The 23,524-nt window shown below is 47.5% G+C and overlaps 1 protein-coding gene across 1 annotated transcript in view; it reads right to left on the reverse strand.

Annotated features, from left to right (window-relative positions):
* Nucleotides 1-1,120: 1,120 nt before the first annotated feature.
* Nucleotides 1,121-23,524, reverse strand: part of LOC144160143 (uncharacterized) — a 50,048-nt gene continuing 27,644 nt past the window's right edge. The window contains exons 2-4 of the mRNA XM_077691742.1: nucleotides 20,713-20,773; nucleotides 14,584-14,693; nucleotides 1,121-1,199 (exon numbers count right to left, since the gene is read on the reverse strand). Of these exons, the coding sequence (XP_077547868.1) occupies nucleotides 1,121-1,199; nucleotides 14,584-14,693; nucleotides 20,713-20,773 (250 nt within the window). The remainder of the gene's footprint in view (nucleotides 1,200-14,583; nucleotides 14,694-20,712; nucleotides 20,774-23,524) is intronic.

Raw genomic sequence — 23,524 nt, forward strand, 5'->3', positions numbered from 1 at the left:
GGCTGCGCAAATTGTTCGGCAACCCGGCTGGTCACCAACTTGCAGCCAAGAACGCGCTAGCCACACGCGCACAGACCTCCACTGAGTCATACGTGGCCTACATTCAGGACGTCCTGTCCCTTTGCAAAAAAGCTGACGCCCAGATGAGTGAGTCCGATAAGGTGGGACATGTACTTAAAGGGATAGCCGATGACGCTTTCCACCTGCTCATCTGCAAAGACTGTGCTACGGTCGAGGCTATCATTACCGAGTGCCGCCGGTTCGAGCAGGTGAAGAGCCGCCGAATTACGTCGCAGTTCACCCGGCTCCCAAACACTGCCGCCACATCATCTTGCGAAGACATTCCGCCACAAACCCAAACCCGTTCGCCTCCAATTTCATATGGCGTGACCACGGCCACGGCACCACCTGACGGTTTGACAAGGATAGTACGTAGAGAGCTCGAGGCCATGGCCCCCGCCGCTCTGCCCCAATACGTTGCCGAAGACAGCAGGCCTCCCGTCCCGCTAATTCAAGCGGTCGTGCGCGAAGAACTTGCTAAGCTAGGCGTTCAATCCGTCTGCGCCATTAGCCGCGGTAGCTTCCCATCTGGTCTCTTTCCACCTACCAGTGATGGGCGAGCCCCCTATACTCGTACTTTGAACTACCCGATCAGAAACCCTGCGTATTGGAGAACGCCTGACGACCGACCCATATGCTTCCACTGTCATCGTGTTGGCCACGTGGCGCGATACTGCCGGAGTCGTCGATTTATGCCTCCCCGACCCCGATTTCCTGCCTATAACAACCCGGAAGAAGGCCCTGCTCGCTTCTCTCCCCGTCCTCAGACGCCTTCCCGAGACGACGACGCCCGTCCACGCCTCAACAATCGCTCGCCGTCCACGCACCGCCGCCAGTCCCGTTCGCCGCAGCCCCGCCGCTTCCTGTCGCTGACCCCGTATGACCGCTCCTCCCCGGAAAACTAGGCAGTGCAGCTCCCGGAGGTGACGCTGCATCTATGACCCGGCCACCAAATCCTCTGCTAACTTTGCCCACCAGACGAAATTTACTAGACGTTACTGTCGATGGTATTCCAGTAAGTGCTCTCATTGACACCGGCGCCCATATTTCAGTTATGAGCTCAGACCTCCGCCGCCGCCTGCGCAAAGTTCTCACTCCGGCGGTGCCCAGTGTCGTACAGGTCGCCGATGGAGGGACGTCTGCCGTCGCCGGAATGTGTGCTGCCCGAATTCACATTGGGGATCACGACACTGTTGTTCTATTTGCCGTATTGGAGCGATGCCCTCATGACCTTATATTAGGCCATGATTTCCTGTCCGAGCATTCAGCTCTTATCGATTGCTCCACCGGTGTCCTCCGCCTTCACTTGCCTTCTCCCAATTCGTCCCCTGAAGAACCCGTCCAGATGCCTTCAGATGTACTCCACGCCGAAGAACCTTTATGCCGTATTGTCTCCACTCATGATGTTCGCTTACGGCCCCAAGCAGCAACCTCCGTTGCCTTGTTGTCCAGCCCTCCGGTACCTAACGGTGACTACGTGCTTTCGCCTGTTCTGGAGTTGTTGCTATCGCGTGATGTGGCTGTGCCACACACTGTTGTGACAGTTGTGGACAGCAGCATTCACCTACCAGTCCTCAACTTTGGATCATCCCCCCAACTTTTACCGAAGGGTATATCTCTGGCTACACTGCGGCCGATAGGTGACCACCAAGTTTTAGCTTTGTGCGTGGACCCACCTCAACATTCCGATACCCAAACCACTTCAATTCCTTCTGTCGAGGATTTCGCCAACATGATCGCCTCCGACCTTCCCACAGACCAAGCTGCCGCTCTTTTTGAGCGGCAGCTTGAACGCCAACTTTTGAACGCCAACTTTTGAGCACCTACCGAGACATTTTCGACTTCGATAATCGTCCTTTGGGTCAGACTACTGCTGTTCAACATCGTATAAACACCGGTGATGCCAGCCCTGTCCACAGCCGTCCATACCGTGTGTCCCATGCTGAACGACTGGTCATTCAGCAGGAAGTCGAAACCATGCTCCGCAAGGACATCATCGAACCTTCGTCGAGCCCCTGGGCTTCCCCTGTCGTTTTAGTAAAAAAGAAAGATGGCAGCTGGCGGTTCTGCGTTGACTACCGACGCCTTAACCAGATCACAAAGAAGGACGTCTATCCATTGCCGCGCATTGATGACGCACTGGACTGCCTGCATGGCGCCAAATACTTTTCATCTATAGACCTCCGGTCTGGATATTGGCAAATTTCTGTTGACGAATCCGACCGCGAAAATACGGCGTTTGTTACACCCGACGGCCTCTACCAGTTTAAGGTAATGCCTTTTGGCCTCTGCAACGCGCCTGCTACCTTTGAGAGGATGATGGACTCGCTACTACATGGGTTCAAGTGGTCGACGTGCTTATGCTACCTCGATGATGTGATTGTTTTTTCCCCTACATTCGACACCCACCTCAAGAGGCTTTCGGCTGTCTTGGAAGTGTTCCGACGTGCAGGCCTTCAGTTAAACGCAAAAAAATGTCACTTCGGTCGCCGCCAAATTAAGCTTCTTGGACACCTTGTCGACGCCAACGGCGTTCAACCCGACCCCGATAAAGTTCACGCTGTGCAGAACTTCCCAAAACCACAGTCGTCAAAAGATGTCCGGAGCTTCGTAGGCCTCTGTTCCTACTTTCGTCGCTTTATTGCGAATTTCGCCGACATTGCCCGTCCTCTGACAGACCTTCTTAAAAAGAACGTCCCCTACGCATGGGGCCCCAAACAGGATGAAGCCTTCACTACGCTTATCGCTCTCCTTACGTCGCCACCAGTTCTGGGCCACTTCGATCCATCGGCACCAACCGAAGTCCGCACTGACGCAAGCGGCCATGGTATAGGGGCGGTTTTGGCACAACAACAGGCCGGCCAGAACCGCGTCATCGCCTACGCCAGCCGTCTCCTGTCTCCAGCCGAACGCAATTACTCCATCACGGAACGGGAGTGTCTTGCGCTTGTCTGGGCCGTCGGCAAATTCCGCCCATACCTATACGGTAGGCCATTTAGTGTTATTACAGACCACCACGCTCTCTGCTGGCTTTCGTCTTTGAAAGACCCCACGGGCAGGCTTGGTCGATGGGCTCTCCGCCTTCAAGAGTATACTTTCTCTGTGCTCTACAAATCTGGTCGCCTACACCAGGACGGCGACAGCCTGTCACGGCATCCTGTGGACCGTCCAGACCTGAGTGGAGCAAGTTCTGATGTCTCCCTTTTTGCCATCTCCGACCTCCTGAACATTGCTGAAGAACAGCGCCGTGATGCATCATTACGCCTAATCTTTGACGGTCTCGAATCCGCAACACCTGACCCTTCTCTATGTGCCTATGCAATTCGTGATGGCACCCTCTATTATCGCAACTTCCGCGCCGATGGTCCCGAATTGCTCCTTGTTATACCTCAGCACTTGCGTGCGGCCATCTTGCACCAGCTTCACGATGTCCCTACGGCTGGCCATCTCGGGATAACCCGCACGTACGACCGTGTGCGACGTCGCTTCTTTTGGCCCGGGCTATACAAATCCGTGCGACGATACGTCACCGCCTGCGACCTCTGCCAACGGCGGAAAACACCGACCACGCTCCCCACCGGTCAGCTTCAACCGATCGAAATTCCCCTTGAGCCATTTTTCCGTGTAGGTTTGGACTTACTGGGCCCTTTTCCTCTATCCAAGTCTGGAAACAAGTGGGTGGCCGTCGCGACGGACTATGCCACACGTTTTGCCATCACCCGTGCCCTGCCTACGTGTTGCGCGACCGATGTTGCCGATTTTCTCCTTGCCAACGTCATTCTGCACCACGGAGCTCCCCGTCAATTGCTCACCGATCGTGGCCGATACTTTTTATCCAAAGTTGTTGACGACCTTCTGCGCTCATGCTCTACACAGCACAAATTTTCCACAGCATATCATCCGCAAACAAACGGACTCACCGAAAGACTCAACCGGACCCTTACGGACATGCTGTCTGCCTACGTCTCAGCGGACCATCACGATTGGGACGTCGCCCTTCCATACGTTACATTCGCCTACAATTCTTCGCGCCACGACACCATGGGATTTTCCCCTTTCTACCTTCTTTACGGCCGTGAGCCTGCATTGCCCCTGGACACCTTACTGCCCTCTTCTGCCCCCTTGTCCACCGAATACGCTCAAGATGCGATCACCCGAGCTACTTTTGCAAGGCAGATCGCCCGCGACCGTCTTCACGACTCACAAGCCTCCCAGAAGAACATATATGACCAGCGCCACCGGCCAGTACACTTCCCTCCGGGATCATTGGTCCTTCTCTGGACACCATCCCGTCGCGTGGGACTTTCAGAAAAACTGCTCGCGCCTTATACCGGTCCTTACCGCGTTCTCCGCTCGGTTACGGACGTAACATATGAGATCACCCCCGTCCTTCCTTCACCTTCCGAGAGAACGCCGCCTACTAACATTGTGCATGTGTCCCGCCTCAAGCCATACTGTGCGCCTTCGTCGACTACAAGTTAGCGTCAGGACGACGCTTTTCCAGCGGGGAGTCATGTTACAAGGCATGGTTATGTTGTTGGCGAGCAGGACCCATTATACAAGGTGGACAATCTACGCACCTAACTGCGATCATCATCATTTGACCCTGTCATTATCATCACGGCTCGCTCTCTCGCACTCGGCCTTGTTCGCCTAGCCCGGTGCTTGCATCTCGCTGTACCAAGCCTCCAAATACAGCCTTTTCCCCGTAACAATATAGACACTTTCGTATCCTATAAAATTGGGGAAGCAATGCCATTTGCACTGCCGCCGGAAAGGATATGTCTCAACCATTTGTGTGTATTTGGTTCTATAGCAATTTGTTCCAAAACAGCCTGGATATACATGTTCCAGCTAGAGACGCTATCCTGGAAATACCGTGCGAGTTTTTGTTTCTCTTATTTCGGCTGTTTTTGTCATTTCTCTCGCTCTATGGTCATCGCGACGGCTGTGTCCTCCTGCCGCAAGAGGCCTCTTTTCAGTCAAAATGTGATCAAAAAAGGCCTGAATGATCACTCAACAAGGAGATGTCCTTTTAACGACCTACGTTGCGGCCCATGAAACTGAATCACCCTGTAGCTTGAAACTCCTACGCTTCAAATCTTGAGGGCGAGACCTACGGTAATCTCAGGAAATCTCCGGCAATCTCGGAAATGGCAGAGCGCAGCTAACGCTTGCTACGAGTGAGTTTCTCGGAGTGCTATGCTTGTAATGGCACGGTGCTTTAGCTAGGCAGAGTTTTATGGCTCATTTCAGGCGCAAGTCTAGCAGGGAAAAGTAACGGGCTTGAGCTGGACGAGAAAGTTTCGAGTTCTTGTTTTTTTGCAAAGTTGTTGTGGTTTTGTTTTCCAAATCAGCAGAAACACTCGGGAGTAAGTAGGAACAATACCGCTTCTTAACATCGAAGAATACAGTTGTTGGATTCGTGGTACTGCTTAATGGCTTTTTAAGACAAATGTTTACAGCCGGTGCAAAAGTTACGATTTACATTACTATGACGTGTTCCCTCATAATGACTGCATGTGTGAACCCTTAGCCATCTTTCCTCGCCGTTATCATTCATGCAACGTAAAACGCTTCTGGTATCATTCTGTTGGATTTTCTCAAATATTCATAACTCCATCCACGATAGAATGAAATGATCTAACATCGCATATTGTTACAGAGATACGCCTGACAATTTACAGATTCTCTGCAGAGTAACATTTATACCTAGTACATACCATCTAACTACCTCACTTGGAACTTTATCTTTTGCCCTCCTTTTCATTTTTCCCGTCTGCCAGTGAACGTCGCTGTTTGCTGTGTGTGCGTTCTTACGTAATGTACTGTAGCTTATTTAAACCTCATTTTGTTTTGTTTTTTATTTAGATTATTCATTGTAATGCGCTTTAATAATGGATACGTGCACCTTATTTAATAACCTTCCGAGAGGGCATCAGAGTATCGTGGAATAAATAATTAATAGATTAATAATCAACAGAGGCTTAATACCATACCGTTTCTCCAAAACTCATACACTGCGTTTCTGTTGGGCGCATACCCCACGCAATGTTTGTGGTGGTGGTGGACCGTGGTTTTAAATGTGTAAAAGCTTTTTCGCAATTTTATTGAAGGGCAGATGCTGGAAGGTGGGCATAAACATATAAACCTAGCCAAGTATTGCCTATTGCCACAAGAAGTATAAAAATGATTCTCCCGAGCTCTTATGACCATGTAGTTTTTTATAATCTGTTATCTAGCTGAAATATTTTGATTTTAATAAATTCAGTCTAGTCTCTTGTTCAAACTACCTTCGTTGAGCTAATTCCCGATGCAGTACGGAGATTATCGACATTGGAAAGTGTGGGAATAGGCGGTATCCGAGAATGACCTCGGATACTTTTTATCGGTGCTCTGGTGAGAACAAATAATTCTTACAGCTCATGCTGTAAGACGTTTGAACCTAGCGCCTTCCACCCTGAATACGGGTGAGGCTTCTGGTTAAAGGGTTCTAGATTCAAACTTCGCCCTTATACTTCCAGCTTCAGAAACCTACACGTCAATTGGGAGTTAGGAAAGGAGGCCCCAATAAACGATATCGAAATGCTTGCATATCACTTTGCACGACGGGCAACTGGCGCCGACTGCCCAATGCAGTTCAACATGCCGGAAAATGAACGCGTCTGCGAAGGCGCGAATGGTTCCGTAGAAGTGCGGGCTGAACTAGAATGAACGCGAACTTCAGAGTGGCGCTTGTTTTTGCATGTGGAATACGGACTTCGCTACAAGATCCTTCCCTAGTACCTCCCACTATACGGCTCTGCCAAAGTTCCTCCGCCAAGTTCCCTTAAAAAGGGTAGTGCAGGATTCATCGGGATTTCTCGAGGATCCTGCGGACACGTTTTGAGCGAAAACGGTTTAAAGTCCCACGTGGTCTATTACTGAGGCCTAGTGGATGGTGGGGCACATTTGAAGACAATTTCCCGATTCCCCAAAGCCAAGAGAATGCAGGTTAGAGGGCTGCCATGGACACGTTCAAGAAATGGACTACCCTGATATGGCGACACGTCTTATTTGCGTCATTTAAAGAGCGGCGCTGAGAATCGCACAATTAGTTTATTATGCTTTCGAGTTTTCCAAAATGTCGATGGCGTATGCAGATAGTGAATGCCTAAGTCCAGCTCAGTCAAAAATTAGACGAAGATTTATTAAACCGTAACCTATGTGGTTATCCAGTGCTTTATTGGACCTCAATTTGGCTTTCTCATTTACGATTCGCACTCTTAGACCTGTAATTCCTCACTATGGGCAGAACGTTCGTCCCAATTAAGGTCAAAAGTGTACTGACGCGAAATTTTTGTGTTACGTTTTTGTCGCTGCTATGGTGCCCTTTAGCCCACTAATCATAGAATGGACCATTAGATTGTCGATTGCAGCGTAAACAATCATTTAGGGCGTCGTTTATTCGTGTCAGTTTCGGTTTCGACAAAAAGAACGCCGAGCGGCCGCCATGACAGGAGGTAGCACCTGACGTAACCATTCTTATCATACCGGTGCGGGTCTGGGCGCGCGCGCGAGCGAGCGCACACGCTCGCCCAGACCGGCCGAGTTCTTCACCATTCCCGCGCGCCCGGGCAGCATGACGTCCCAAAACCATGACATGTAAACACGGTGTAGCAGCGTGCGCCAACCGCAGTCAGTGCGACGGCTACGTCACGGGAGCCCCGACGTCGGCAGTCTGGGGCAAATAGCAGATGATGTCATGCTGGCCCGCTCTGGGCTTTGTCTTGCGGGCAGAGATTAAAATGGATTTAAAATATGTTATACTGAACGGCTAATGTTGAGACTTGCTGGGAGATATATCCTGATAAAAAGGAAGCATTTTATACAGTTATCTCAACTTTCAAATTTTGTGTCACTACTGGGCAAGACCCGGCCGTTATATCACCATCCTAACAGGCGTTTAACTATCGTAACAGTGCCACAACCACAATGACCCCTCTGTCGCGGTAAGGGGAGTGTGTACAACGTCTTTTTTCCTACCGGCCCTTCTTCAGCTTCAGCAGACTATGCTTACGCAGCAACTGCCACCTTGCTGCACTGCGCCACTCTGACTAAGTTATCGCCAATGACGTCATTATGACAGCGGACCTGAAGAGCGGCTACCTTATTTTTCCCAGAAGCGTCATTGCAATCTGAGATTTAAAATCTTATGGCGTCTACAATATGAAAAGTTGGTGTAATGATCTTTTCTGGCCAGGGGCCGAACCATCCGTCATGTGGTTAGCTTCACCCAGCACGAGGCCTACCTGCCCTCCATCAGCAGAACTCTGCAGGAACCTCCTTCCCGATAAAGGAAACTATTAGAGCAGGTGAACTTGGGTGATCGTGACGGGGCCTCAGTGTTTTCTTTGTAGAACTGACTGACGTTGTAGTCCCACACAAGGGCTGAGCGCCAGGCCGGGAAGCCGCTTGTACCTGTTTTACCGGTAGGTGCCAGGCACCACCAAGGCACTTCAATGCACAAGGTGGCTTCAACAGTCACGGTGAACGCTGAACTCGCCACCGCCTGTGGCAGGACATGCCGCCAGACTCTACCCCCATCCCCCCCCCCCCCCCCCCCAAGTAATGGCGCAACGCGGCATGATGGCCGGGGGCGCCAACAGGTGGACAAGGGTCAGGGGCCCCTCGCAAGGGTAAAGGCAGCTGACCTTTAAATAAATAAATAAAGGTCGGAGTCTTTATTTGATGAAGGATGTGACGTTCATTTGGTGGCTATTAAATGACTTGAGCAGGATGGAGTTTTCCACTGTGTCCACGAACGAAAGGGCCTTTGTACTTCTGCAGTTTCGGATGCCGGAGGGTTTCTCCGAGTAGCTTCACAGCCTTCTGGTCAAATATTTCTACGTTATATGAGATATCGCGCGCGGCTCACGGTTTCAGTTTCGTTATAAATGAATAAATGGCATTGAAATAAAGCGCGATCAACCAAAGGTCGTGTTTAGTTCGCTATAGCCAATAATTCGCTATATAAGTGTTCATTCTAAAAAGTTTCAACTGTACTATTGCTATCCGGACAAATCAGTTTTATTTATGACCGTAACGTGCAGTTTGTCTTTATGGCCCCCTGAAAACATGTGCTGCTTTGCAAAAGTTTGTTGTTCAGCTCTTCTGTGGTGTTGTTATTTTGTCTAACGCAATTTATCGCCACGGCCTTTGACCTGTTTTAACATATGCAAAAGTTTACGAGCGCCAAAAAAAAAGAACAAAAACCAAACTAGAAGCTGCCGGCTTCATTAGATGGGATACATCCGAACTTGTCAAGGAGTAGAGCCCGCGAAGTTTATGGGGAAATCGCATGCACGGGCGGAAATTGGGAGCCGGCCAATGTTCCTCCTTCGTATATTCCTTTCATCGTTTCCATTTTATATTTGTAACAGTGAAACGTGTATGTAATGAAATATTGGCTACGACCTATGTGACGCTAAACTAAGTGCAGCTTAATGTTTGTGTCCACAAAGCTAGAAAAAGAAGACTGCCGACCAAGGAGAAATAGGTAGACAAAAATGGGCGCCTTTTCAAAAGCAACAACGCATAAAAGTCCGCGACTGCTGCTGCTTTTTGCAGCACTCCTTTCTCTGCTCTGAGGCCTCGCTAACGGATGTTCTTCTGCAGCATTCAGCAGTTCGTGTTTCTCCAAAAGCTCTTTTGTTATAAGCTGCCGCCAGTTCCGTTCATGCCTAAAGACAACATCATTTGTCTTTCCTATTATAAAGCTTTTCCGTTGCCTTTTTTTCTGTTTCTTTCGTCGGTAATTTGCTTTACTAACTTCAGAGGTTGCGAACAGAAAAAAGCCTGTTCTTCCTTTTTGTTTTTTCCGATCAACATTGTGATCCCTCTCGTTGAAGGAGGCTTGGTAATGAGATTCGTTTGTAGTGTGGAAACGTTCGTTGTACCAAACTTTCAGGTCACGCATCAAGGCTGAAATGAAGGCTCCATTCACTCGTCTATCACGCAAAGGTTACGTTATTTTTAGCCTCGTCAGACACTCGGTAATGAGGTTCTTTTGTAGCTCGCAAACTTTTGTGTTGCATCCTTGCAACATGTCTTTCGAGCGCTGGCATGTGGGCTGTACGGCTGGGTTCTTTTGTCGACAGCCGGGCGTCTCCGCTGAGATTGGACATCTGAGTAATTAGGTGCTTTCGTAGCCTAGAATCCTTTATGGTTCAGCGCTTACGCCTCGCACGTTGGCACTGGCTTGGGCGCTGTTTACTCTTTCGTGACCAATTGAGTGCAGGGCATATACACTGCACCCTAGGTGTTTTGATGTTGTCGAAGGGGTGTGCTTTCAAAACGGTTGACCAAGTTCGCTTCTATGGAACTTGAAATCGAATATTCAACGTTTTTTTTTTCTCTTAGGCAGATGAGATAATTCCTTTGTCGTCTTTTAAAATCCGAAATTCAATAGGCAACGCGCCGGTAAACGTAGGTGCAACCAAACCGAGAAGTTGCGGCAAGCCTCGCGTTAGTTCGCACTCTCAAAAGTAGGCCCAATAAAGCCGCTGCGTTTAAAATTATTGCAATATTCGGCAATGAAATCATTTCAACCGTGGGTCGCTGTCCACTGCAAGGACAGCAATGAAGGCCATAAGTTTCCATTGCACCCAAAACCACATCTACTAATTCACGAATATTTTTACGGCAATCTTACACTTACCTTTGAGCCACTCGCACACTGGTCTATACGCATATACCTTCGGTACGTTATCACCTTGAAAATCAATCTGTTTTCGCACTTTTTGCAAAGGCAGTTGTATCATGTGTGGGTGGCAGTAAGACGACACATGAAGTGGGTGAGCCAAAGCAGCCCCACGCAGCTTTATTGGTCTTGCTTATATAGACGCATGCGCTGCCAAGGAAGGAAGAGGGGATGACAGCGGGACTCGTTATCGGCTAGAGGGCCGCGATATCCAAGTACGATAGAGAACTCACCTGTTATCTCTCCTCGAGATCAACTTCCCGTCAAATGTTTTTTTACTCAGCATAAAATGTGGAAATTGCTGGGTATTTTCTTCCAATGACGCTATCGAAACACCCTGCGAGGTTCTTAAAAGAAATACAAGCTCACGTCTTCTAAGGGGCACTTACTGCGCTGAGCAGAACTTTAGGTGCCCCTTCTCATATAAACTTCGCCGTAAAAGCGCTGGTGTTTTCGAGCCTTTCCAGCGCTTGCGGATTAAGCTAATAAACGACAATGTTTCGCGCTTTATGCGCGTGGAGGTGGTACAGGGCCAACCGTGAAATTCCGATATCATAAAACTAAGTTTGTAATGACAACGTGCTGTTTTTAATTGCCTTTTTATAGCAACCAGTTACAGGGGCAGGCAAATGATGTCATAACAAGTTCAAGATTAAGTTCCGCCTTTTTTTTGAAAGGGTGCATTTTTTGGGGGGAAACTCTTCCCGAGAAAGTTTTAAGGCGCCCTCGAGGCAGTTCTGTAACATAGCGAGGTTGTGTTGTGAGGTTGCGCAAACTTTCGGTTTGCATCATTACAGATTTCCTGTATTTATAAAAAAGAGGGAATGTATGCATAATGTTAGAGATATATTAGGGTAGGATCTACAACTTGACTACATTCACTGTGGAAGGACAAAAAAATCTGGTTACTGCCCTGTATGGCCTGCGAAAGAATTACTGGCGGAAGTATTCACTGACAAAAACGGAAGCAAGATTGGACAGCCTTTTCACCGGAAACACCAATGACGCTAAGGACTGGAACGGAAACAGAGAGAAAAGATTGGAAACGACATGATGAACAACCAAGAGACGCACAAATCGTATAAAACGAACAGCCGGAGAACGGATGAGAACCAAGCAGAACAAAATAATATTCGGGCAAGGAACCGCCAGCTCCATAGTCAATTCTCTTCCGGGACGCCGTCAATGCCAGGTCAGGATGTCAATCCTTGTTAGAGGTCTCTTAGAAAAACCCAGGGGAAGCACGAACGTAATAGGCTTGATGATGGTTGGATGATAATGGCGCAATGCTAACGGGGGCAAAGAGCGCCAAAACAATGGTAATATATGAGAGATGAAGAGGTAAACAATAAAATCGGTGAGAACAAAAGTAAAATGATTCAAGGACAATGAGGATGGCTAGTGCAGAAGGCCAGGTTGCGAATATGCGTGGTAAGAAATTAGGTCTAAAAATGCTAGTCGCTTACATGTACGCAAGCTTCACGACCATCACGACGGTTTAAGTCTACGATTGCAGCCGATTCTGCTTCTTCTTCGCTGCCGCAACGGCATTTACTCCATCTTTGTTGCTATAACAACGATTGATTGATTGTAGGGTTTAACGCGCCGACGCAACGCAGGCGATGAGGCGCGCCGTAGTGGAGGGCTACGGATTAATTTTGACCACCTGGGGATCTCAATCGTGCGCCGAAATCTCGTACACACGGGCGTTTTTGCTTTTCGCCTCCATCAGAAAAGCGTCCGCCACGGCCGGGAATCGAACCCGCGACCTCGTGCTCAGCAGCAGAACGCCTTAGCCACTGAGCCACCGCGGCGGGTGCTATAACAACGAAGAAGAAGCAAATAGGCTGCAATCGTGGACTACGCGAGGAGGGGATCTTGTTCCACGAAGAACAAACAGAACGCGCACACTTAAGCTAGGCGCCGCAGGTGCAACGTGTACACTATCAGGTGTTCTGGCCCGAACAGGTGGCGTCATTGCTCTGCCCACAGTTGTGGCCGTGTTATTAGGGCGTTGGAGTCTCAGGTATTACCTCACAATCATGGCTGAGTGTCGTCGACGGCGAACGCTGGAGTTTTTTTGGCCAATCTTCGCCAACCTCCATAAGTGGCTATACTTTGCTTGACGAACTTGCGCTCGAGGCACGTGTGCACGAGCGATCGGCATTTTTTTATTATTTTTAACTGGACACCATACACAAACAATTTGCTCAACAGCTCGCTGTTATAATTTCACTTCTGCTAAATCGTAACAGACGTACTTGACAGAAAACATGTGATCGTCAGACAGGAAAAACACTGCATGTAGTGGGACGTGTTGTCTCTAGAGTTGGGCGAAGTGTTTTTGTCGTGTTGTGTGGAGTGCTTTGCATTAGAGTGGTACATGAATTACGGATAGGCCCTCCACACATCTGCTACACAGGGGCCTTGGACACGTCCTGAGGATGTGGAAGTGTGCTACAGGGGTGTGGCCCATTCGTAACCTAGAAAAGGTAACTTCAGTGTGTCTGTTGTTTTGTCAGTAGCGTATGACCCCAAGAGTGGCTTTATTACATGTAGTTTGTTCTGTGTCTGTTCATTCCAACGTGCGTGCAATGACTTGCGAAGCTGCGCTGTCTGATGCGTGTCTGGAGGTCAGTGTAGGGTACTGTTGTTTTGTCCGGTATATATTAAGTGCCGCATCGGCGGCCATTTGATCCGTGGTATTATTTACGGTGATCCCAGTGTGGCCCGGAATGCAGCACACGGTCACTTCGAGATTTAACGTTTATGCTGATATAATGGTTATATATTCTAGAATAACAATACGGTGTTTATCAGAATTCCTGGGCACGTACACGTACATCGGCTTTCCTTTTCGATCCACATGATGCTCCTAGAGCCCGATTCCCACGCCAGAGCAGTACTTGTCAACACCCCTTTAGCCAACTTCAGGTCTATAGTGCTCGGTGCGTAGCGCGCGGTATATACGTCGATTGGCTGCTGCGGTGGTAAATTGCGACACGGGTTTTGTGATGTCGGTAATTTCAGTGCACATGTAATGGAACAACCATTGTTCACAGACACTACTTTTCACTGGACAATCACTGTAGAGGGGCTACATGAGACTAGATATGCAGAAATGTTCGTCGGAATCTGAAACCGAAATTACACCAACTCCTTGTTTGCCTCAAAAATTATGCGGCGAGATCAGTGGGAGAGTCGAAAGTGGCCTGCCGTGCAGCCCACAGCCGACGAATTGTTTAGAATTGCGACATCTGCTTTGTGTAGGTAATTGTAAATATCGAACAGTAATATTGCCTGAACGTTTTTGTATCATAATGTCATAAGCCTAATATCTTGAATGTTGCCTGCCGTGCCTCTCTTTCATCACTGAATGACCGGCATCATCGCGATCATGATCATCATCACCATCATATATTTAAGTCCCCTGCAAGATTAAAGCCTCTTCTATTAACGTGCAGTGACAACTTCATCATGGCCTTTATCAGCGCCATTTTCATCAGTAGTACCAGCCACTTCGCACATAAAACACCCTCTGCACCGGTCCGGAACGCGTATTTTCAAACGCTTCGCTGCACAGCGCCCACAGTGGCACGTGTCTTCACGCGACACAGCACCTTAAATAAACGTGGTAATGGCCTTCGCCCCGGAACTAAAGCGACCGAAAACATACCGGATCACTATTTACAGCAAAAAGAAGATGTAGAATGGAGTTCTTTCGCAATACAAAAATTGAGTTTAGAATTTTTTTGGATTCAAAAACCTTTATTTGTGCCTGCCGTGAGCCCTCGCGAGCTCCGCGGGGGACTACGCCGTCTTCGGGGTGGCTGCCGCAGGGCCTGGGTCCCCGCTCGCCGGGTCCCTGCCGGGCTAGTGCCTCGATGGCATGCTTGGCGACAACACAAAACGCACTTTAAAGTAAACCAATGAATAGTTCCAGCCTCAGCCGGCTGAAGGGGGTGCCTTAAAACTCCTTAAACTGCGATAGTACATTCAGAATGTGTAACCACTCAGGTTTTTCTGGCACGACATCATACACTTCTCTACTATAAGCCACACTTTCAATAAAGTACTCCTGCACTGTGCGAGCATATTCGTCGGCATTTTGAACTGCCATGCTAGTTTTACACATAGGATGTAGACAAAGTGCAATGAACATATCACAGGAAATACCCCATAATTGTTTATGCCATAATAGAATGCCATAAGTCATTAATGGCAGGTCTTTGTTCAACGTTCATTGGAGATTGTCGTAGAGGAACACCACATCCGAACAGTCTAGAAAGAAGGGCTGGATTGCTTCAATGTTTTTACATAAGCGGCAGTTACGTGTCCATGGGTGTACATATAGCCCTTTTTCCTGTAGCCAGGGTTCTACTAGGACAGTGCCGCTATGAAGTTTCGAGAAGAAAGTTTTAACCGATGAAGGTAATGGCATTGGCTTCACTCTTTTTACGACATCTTTGCCTGGTCATATTGCATACATCTGACGAGAAACTCGAACAAATAGACACACGTCAGTCCTATCTGTGTACAAACGCTTCCGTGGTACACTACTTAAATACTCTTAGGAAAACCTAACTTGCAAAATCCTAAAAGCATCCGCGACTTTGCACAAGAAACCACGCACACGTACACAGCGGATTTTAGAAGTTGAAACACCATAATCTGGAATAAGTTCAGGCAGTCCGACTTGTACCACAACACGTAGAAAGCAATAACTGCTCTCTCAGGATCACAAACATAGAAACTATTTGTCGGATAAACAAATTGGCCAGTCCAAAGCCACCAATTTCACGGAGCGAAACAACATAGTTGGACCCATGCGCTCCCAACGTGCGCCTCACCAAAAAACCGCAAACACCCTGTGCAGCTTTTGTATGTTCCTTCTTGACATACCATTCACCTGAAGGGCGTAACATACCTTGGACACGGTACACATTACATACTTATGCACAAGCAAACATTGATATATCCCCCCTGCCACATTTTGTTAATTTCTTACTAACTTTTCTCTAACTTCTTTCTAACTTTCTCTCTCTACAGTTCTATTGTTTTTACAAAACTTTTCACTCAGTCGCTTCAGACTAGTTGCATTCCTGATGACTGGAAAATTGGGAAAATTACACCGCTTTACAAATCTGGTGATCGATGTTCTCCTAGTAACTACAGGCCTGTGTCATTAACTAGTATTCCTTGTAAAATAATGGAACATGTCATTTATAGCCACATTGTAAATTTCTTGGAGTCCAATTCATTTTTCAGCCCAGCGCAGCATGGTTTTAGAAAGAAATATTCTTGTGAGACCCAGCTAGTCTGTTTCACTCATGATGTAACTTGGCGCTGGATCGTGGATGCTTTACAGACTGTATATTCCTAGATTTTTCTAAAGCGTTTGATTCGGTTCCGCATGATTTATTATTTATAAAGCTTTCTAAACTAAACTTAGATGATAATATACTTGCGTGGTTGCGTTCCTTTTTGACTAACCGATATCAGTTCGTAAGTGTGAACAATACAGACTCGTATCCTCCTCCGGTTCATTTAGGTGTACCCCAAGGATCTGTCCTAGGGCCTCTTATTTTTAATTTTTATATAAATGACTTTCCAATTAACATCAGCTCATCTGTCAGTCTTTTTGCAAATGATTGTGTTATTTACAGGCAAATAACTAACCACAACGACGTCCAAATTCTGCAATCAGATATTGACAGTATTTCAGATTGGTGTGAATTATGGAAAATAAAACTTAATATTAAAAAGTGTAAAATCATGCGCATTTTCCGAGTTAACACTACACCTCCCGAATACTCACTAAACAATGTTTGTCTTGAAATTGTGCCGTCGTACAAATATTTAGGTGTTATAGTGTCTTCTAACTTATCATGGAAACTTCACATAGATTATGTTGTAAGTAATGCCAACCGTATGTTAGGATATATTCGTAGGAACTTTAATTCTTCACCTCGCTATTTGAAACTAATTCTCTATAAAACTTTGGTTCGTTCAAAATTGGAATATGCGGCTGCTGTTTGGCATCCTGGTATTGCATCGCTCACCGACGAATTAGAGGCGGTTCAAAATCGTTCATGTCGCTTCATACTTTAAAATTATCATCGCACGTCCAGCGTCACCACAATGAAAACGACTTTATCTCTACCGCTACTCGAGCATCGCAGGCAAATATCGCGTTTGTGCCTATTCCACAAAATATATCATGGCAATTCCATTCTTAAGGACAGGTCACTACTAACGAATCCATCGTACATGTCAGCGCGCGTTGATCATCTATACAAAGTAGGCATTTCATATTCTCATACAAAGTGTTTTCACGATTCATTTGTACCGAGCACATCTGTTAAATGGAATCAACTTCCACATGCAGTTGCCGACATCTTGGACGTCGTGGCTTTTAGGCGTGAAGTTTCCACACTGTTTGAGTGAAAATGTGTATGCCGTTATGCTTTTTTTATGTTCCCTGACATGGGCAGTGTTTATTTGTTTATTTAGCCTTCTCAGGTGAAGGTCCGTTGTATTTGTATTGTCACCGGCCAAATTTGTCTAGTGTCGACTCTGTTAGAGTAAAGCTGGTTATATGAGTGTTTACGCCAACTTGTGCAACGCATGCTTCCTTAGTAAGGAGCTGTTGATATAGCTATCGCAGTGTCTGTAATGTTTGTGTAAAGAGCTGTTGTTATCATATTATTACTTGCTGTATATTCTTCCTATAATTTTGTTATCCCCCACTCCCCTCTGTGATTCCCCTGGGCCCTGAGGGTATGTAAATAAATAAATAAATAAATAAATAAATAAATAAATAAATAAATAAATAAATAAATAAATAAATAAATAAATAAACTTTATCAGTTTGTTCGTCCCAAAACTATCTAGCGACCTGTAATTTTCAAGTGGAATGCCCAGATACCTGGCCGGAGTTGTCGTCCAAGGCATGTTCTCGAAAAACACTGGACTACTTTGCCGGTCGCCATGCCAAAATCGTAGGCCCCTATTTCAGTTAACTGCACTGCCAGACAACTCGGAAAATCGCTTTAGATTGTTCACCATCTCGCTCACATCTTTCCTATCACTGCAGAAAACAGCGATGCCACAGAGCCTGAACAGCAAGATCGTTTTAGCACCAGCTCAATAGCACAGCCCGTGCTGTGTGACGTGTGTGATGCCACAGCGCGTGCTGGGACATCACACACGTCATGTGGAGCCCTGTGCAGCGAAGCGTTTGTAAACAAGCGTCTGGAGAAGAAACCCGTTTCACGCTCATCGTCCTCGCCATGTCACAGAAGTAGCAACCCAAATGAACATGAGTTCGGCCACACGTCGGCCGGCTACAAATGGTGACCCGGACAATGGAATTCGTCAGACAGCTCCCGGTGCTTCCTCAGCCACAACGTGGATGACGCACGCGACGAACGTCATCTGCCTTCCCGAATCTGCCCGGGCTAATCCCACTTAGCTCATTCGGTATCCACGCCGAATGGTTCGTCCTCCCGGAGAGCCATTTTTATGTAAACGACATCCGGTACCCCGAAATCAGGTACCATGGTACCCTGCAGAATCTACCTGATGATTTAGTTGTCCAGATAGACCTGCCAGCCCCTGGCCCGATTCAGTATGATGACCTGAAGGACATTGTCCTCAATCACTATGGCCAGAGTCCTTCAACGCTTTACCATTGAAGGACTCTGCTATGGCATAAAACCCCGGCAGACGACAATGGAAGCACAACCTGCAGCCGTTATCACCACCAGTCCTTCTCCGTCGCCACCCACGGCCCCTGTACCGGAACCCTTTACAAGGTAACGGGGCCTTGATAATCAGCGGACATTCAGCGCTCCCAGGCCTCTACGGTCTTCGGGACTTCCACACAGCTCACTGCGAAATCTTCTTTATTCAGCTCGAGAGCCACTTCTTTATCAACAACGTAAAGAACAAACTGCTGCGCTACCAGCTCTCAACGACGCGGCTACATTGCGGGCTCTTCGCATAGCTACAGCTACCACCATCTGGGCCACAAATATACGACGACCTGAAAAATGCTGTTATTGAGTGCTATTGCACCTCAGGCAGCATCTTTCAATCTCACAGCGACGGTGCTCCTGACCCGTCCACCTCTGTCACGCCTACACCGACGCCATCTTCTACACCACCCCACCGTCCAACGTCAACTGGACAGATGACTTCGTCGGAATGTTCAACCTCGCCTCGCCAAGGCACACGATCCCCGGCTACTACTTGCAGCGCTATAGAGTAGACCTCTCACTTAGTGAGATCGACGCAACACCATGGCGCCTCACCACACGTTGTTGCGTCCGCTGCACCGACCCACGCAGTTGTTGACTTGCCGCTCGTAGCTGTGAAACTTCACCGCATGACACGGGTGAGAGCGATTTGCAAGACCACTCCACTCCCGGTGTACGGCAGCGCTCTTCCTCGCCTAAGGTAATCTAGCCTCGAGCATCTTCCAAACCTCGTCATCTTCTCATGAACAACAATATCTCCATTATTCGTTTGAGCTTGGCGACAAAATTGGTACCGTTGTTATCGGGGCACAGTTGTCCTTCTAACAAACCAAGCATGTGTTTCGTCTTCATGACCCGTTTAAAGTTGGTTCGTGATATCCTGAGCTATAATACAAAAAGATTGGTGATAAGAATACCACCTCGTTACGTCTAAAATTAGATCCACCAGTATGGTGTACGCAAGAAAACCTTCGAGGGGTGATGCACTGGGTCGGTTGGTCTTGGCATCCGACCCTGCCTTAGGGTATTTTTCGGGGTGCCCGCGTACTTTTGTAAGAATGGGAGGAGGCCTTTGCATCACCGAAGAAGTCGTGGAAACGTGGAAACATTCCCTGAAATATTGTAAATACCCAAGCCCGACATTGTTGTGCACCTACACTTCGGTGTAGCAAGCGCTACACCTCAGTGAAGCGCTTGCTACAGGGCAGCCAACATGTGGCGCTTGAGGCGGGAATGAGCAGGACTGAGACGTACTCGCAGAACATCTACCACACTCTCTATCGACCGATGGGAATCTAATTCACCGATTCACCAAATCAATCAATCAATCAATCAATCAATCAATCAATCAATCAATCAATCAATCAATCAATCAATCAATCAATCAATCAATCAATCAATCAATCAATCAATCAATCAATCAATCAATCAATCAATCAATCAATCAATCAATCGATCAATCAATCAATCAATCAATCTTTAAATCAATCAATCAATCAATCAATCAATGGATCAATCAATCAATAGATCAATCAATCAGATACTGCAAACAAATTCGTAGCAACCTAGAGTGGTGGTCCCAGCGGTTTTTACTTAAGTTTTTTCTGCGTTCCCTGGTCACTGTTGTCAGCGTGTGTTGTAAATAAAGCCTGTCTCAAACGCGGACAAGCCTTGTTAGTTACCGAGGATTGCGATACTCAAATATTTTGTTCTCGCGTGAAAAAGCAGGAAGGAGGTCAAGGTGAGTACGAACGTAAATATGATACACTGTAAACTTTTCCCTCATTTTCGCATCCGATCTCAAACTGCTAAAGCGGAAGATTGTGCGAGTTGGTACATTGTTAAAAGCATAACTTGCGCAAAAAGACGATACACAAAAAGAAGGGTACAGACAGTGCTGCGTCTGTTTGCACCATTATTGTGTTTTGTGGTTGCACGCTAGTTATCGTTTTAGTATTGTAGCAACCGTTGATAGATGATTGAGTTGAGGAATCTGAGCACTCTTTTAATGCGGCTGTGTTCTGTAGGCATACTAGGAGGGGAAGCAATCGCCTATAATTTAGTGGGGGAGTATGATGAAAGGTAGTGGGTATTAACGGTACATGTACAATACCAGACCGCGGGATTATAGATCATGTGGCAGCCACTCACCTCAGCTGCTATTTTCCGGACCACAGGTAACAGCAGCCGTGGCAGCGACGTCGCAGCATTCCTGCAGGGGAAATAACGGCGCACACGTGTAATGGGGCCCATCACCCATACGAGCATGTAAAAACACAAACACGTAATCACACCCACGGAAACACGCACACGCCCAGACGTATGCACGCATACAAAAGGTTGGATCCATTAGGGATCCCGTCAAGCCCTTTTTACCAACATGTACTAACTCCATCAAGGACGGCTGCTAATGGGCCCTGAAGGGAAGGCTATTAATCAAAAGGAGTCATTTAGAACTGTCTCGCTTAAACTTAACGCAGAGAAGTGTGACTCGAATGTGTGAGGAAGAGCTATGGCGCCATGCTCGCGAATGCGTCCTAGGATTCAGATTTCGTTTTCTTCGTTATCTTCTTGGACGTCGTAGTTCGTCATACGCCAGGCTGTATTTGCACATTTTTACGCATAGCAATAGGAGTTGGGTTATTAATGGTCGCACGAACCTTGGCAGCTTATTTCGCCAGCAACACTCACGAATCGTAAGCAGCTATATAGGCACTTTTTTTAGTTACATGAGGTTTTCTAAATGTGCCGAGCTGTAGACACCACGTTTGAGGCCAGGTGCCTCTCAGCCTACGTGTTAAAGTCAAGCTATCTATGCTTCACTGATGGCGTATGTCGCATCAAAACACGCGGCATGAAACCAAACTTTCTCAGACGATGATGATTATCGTGGACGGAGTGCAAAAAAAAAAAAAAAAACTTCCCGGGGTCAGAATTGAACCTGGGTCTCTCGCGTTACGAAACTGAAGTCTATACGATTGGGCCAGTCCGTCATGGCCGGACCAGTTTAGATTTAGAGAGTGGTGCATGAACATGCAAAATTAGAAACAACCTGCACCCTCCGTCCAACGGCGACGATGGCTGAACGCGTACCTCTCTCGCTGCAAAATCAAAAGGGAAAAGATCAAAGCCAAAGCCGCTGCGAGCAAAAGTCTAAACTCTCTGTCAGTCAAAGCTTAAACTCAGACAACAATCAAGGAATTGCTAGCTTGGAAGCTTCGCGTTCAACCGTCGTCGTGGTTAGAAGGACGGGTGCATGATTCTTACTAGCGTTACGTGTAAATTCGGAATCGCTATACACATAGACCGGCTTTCGTAATCGACCTCTTGGCCTATTAGAAAATTGACAAAGCTGCTACAGCCCACTGTCTGGTTGCTACCTTGTATTTAGGTGCATACTAAGACTGTTCTTTATAGCCGGAGGCATAACTATATATCAAGGGATGTGGGGCTCAGCGACTTCGTGGAGAAGGCAATTTTCAATGTTGGATGCAATTCCCTCCCTTCGCTAGGTTATGTCCACCTACAGGCTTCGTGACTGCGTTATTTTCTTGAGTGTCACCAGCTTATGGAGTGCTGCCTGATCTGAATAGTGGCATGAGGTTTATTGTTAATGGGGTCATAAAGACAATATACAAGTTCGGTTGATCAACCCGCCGTGGTGGCTCAGGGACTAGCGTTGCGCTGCTGAGAATGAGGTCGCGGGTTTGATTCCCGGCCGCGCCGGCCGCTTCTCTAATGGAAGCGAAAAGCAAAAACACCCGTGTGTACGAGATTTCGGCAGACGTTAAAGATCCCCAGGTGGTCAAAATTAATCCGGAGCCCTCCACTACGGAGCGCGTCATCGCCTGCCTTGCGTCGGCGCTGTAAACTCTACAATCAATCAAATCAAGTTCGGTTGATTAAATAGAAAACGGAGTGCCATTCGTTGCAAGCAGTGCGCAAAATGCGGCGTATCTCTAGCGGCTGGATGTCTGTACGTGGTTTGTACATTTTGTTTTCCCGCCTTGCAAACCAATCCTTAACGTATGTTTGCCGTACGACCACTTAATACCGTCGGGTGCGGGTTACCCTGGAGGTGCTCTCGAACAAGTTAATCAAACCGTGCGGGAGCACCGCGCAATGGACGCGAAGCTGCACCAAAAAAGGCCCAAAACAACCAACGCTTAAGCGGACGACAAAGCCGTACCGCCGACGCCGCCGCCGGCGAGCAGGCACTTCCTCGCGGGGAACGTTGGGCAAATTCACTGCGCCATCTAGAGTGTTCTCAGTAAGTGAAATCCTCCAGCCCTCCCCCCCCCCCCCCTCACCCCTCCTTTTTGCCGCCTCCTCCCGCACGCCACGAAAGAGCCGCGGGCTGGTTGAGCTAGAAAGCTTTGCTTCAAACGTCTGCTTTGTTCGCATAACAATGACGCCACCAATTTTATCGCAAACTTCCGACAGATAGTCTAGATATTAAGGCAAACAGACGAAGCTGAGGCGATTCTCCGGCCGCTTTCCGGCGATTTCTCTGACTTCATCAGATCGTGCATATGGGATTGGCGGCCGTCGACCTGAGGCACTGCCAAAAAAACAGGACTGGGTGAACATTACAGTGCCTGCCTATCGTTCCGTTTGATAAGATCACCTAAACGCTAACTCGTGTAATAATACATTAATAGATTAATAATGTAAGAATTAATACACTGACAACTACGTTTTTTTTCGCTCGCCCATTTTAGGCCGCTCCTGTCGATACCACGTAACAGTAGCCCAAAAATTCCAAGTTTTCCAATATGTCTGGCGTTTTCGTCTGATGAAAAAGTGTGTTTTTAAACAGTTGTACTTTGAATGTAAACGCCCATAAAATGAAGCGACTTTAATGAACCACAAGGATTATTATACGGGTAGACACCGGCTAATTTATCGCAGCCTTGACGCCTCTTTCTGCACCGCACGGCCACAGCTTTGATGTGTGAGGAAT

This window comes from Haemaphysalis longicornis, unplaced genomic scaffold, assembly GCF_048455015.1.
Source record: "Haemaphysalis longicornis isolate Haplotype H1 unplaced genomic scaffold, Haemaphysalis longicornis Haplotype H1 scaffold_10, whole genome shotgun sequence".
NCBI classification, from domain to species: domain Eukaryota; kingdom Metazoa; phylum Arthropoda; class Arachnida; order Ixodida; family Ixodidae; genus Haemaphysalis; species Haemaphysalis longicornis.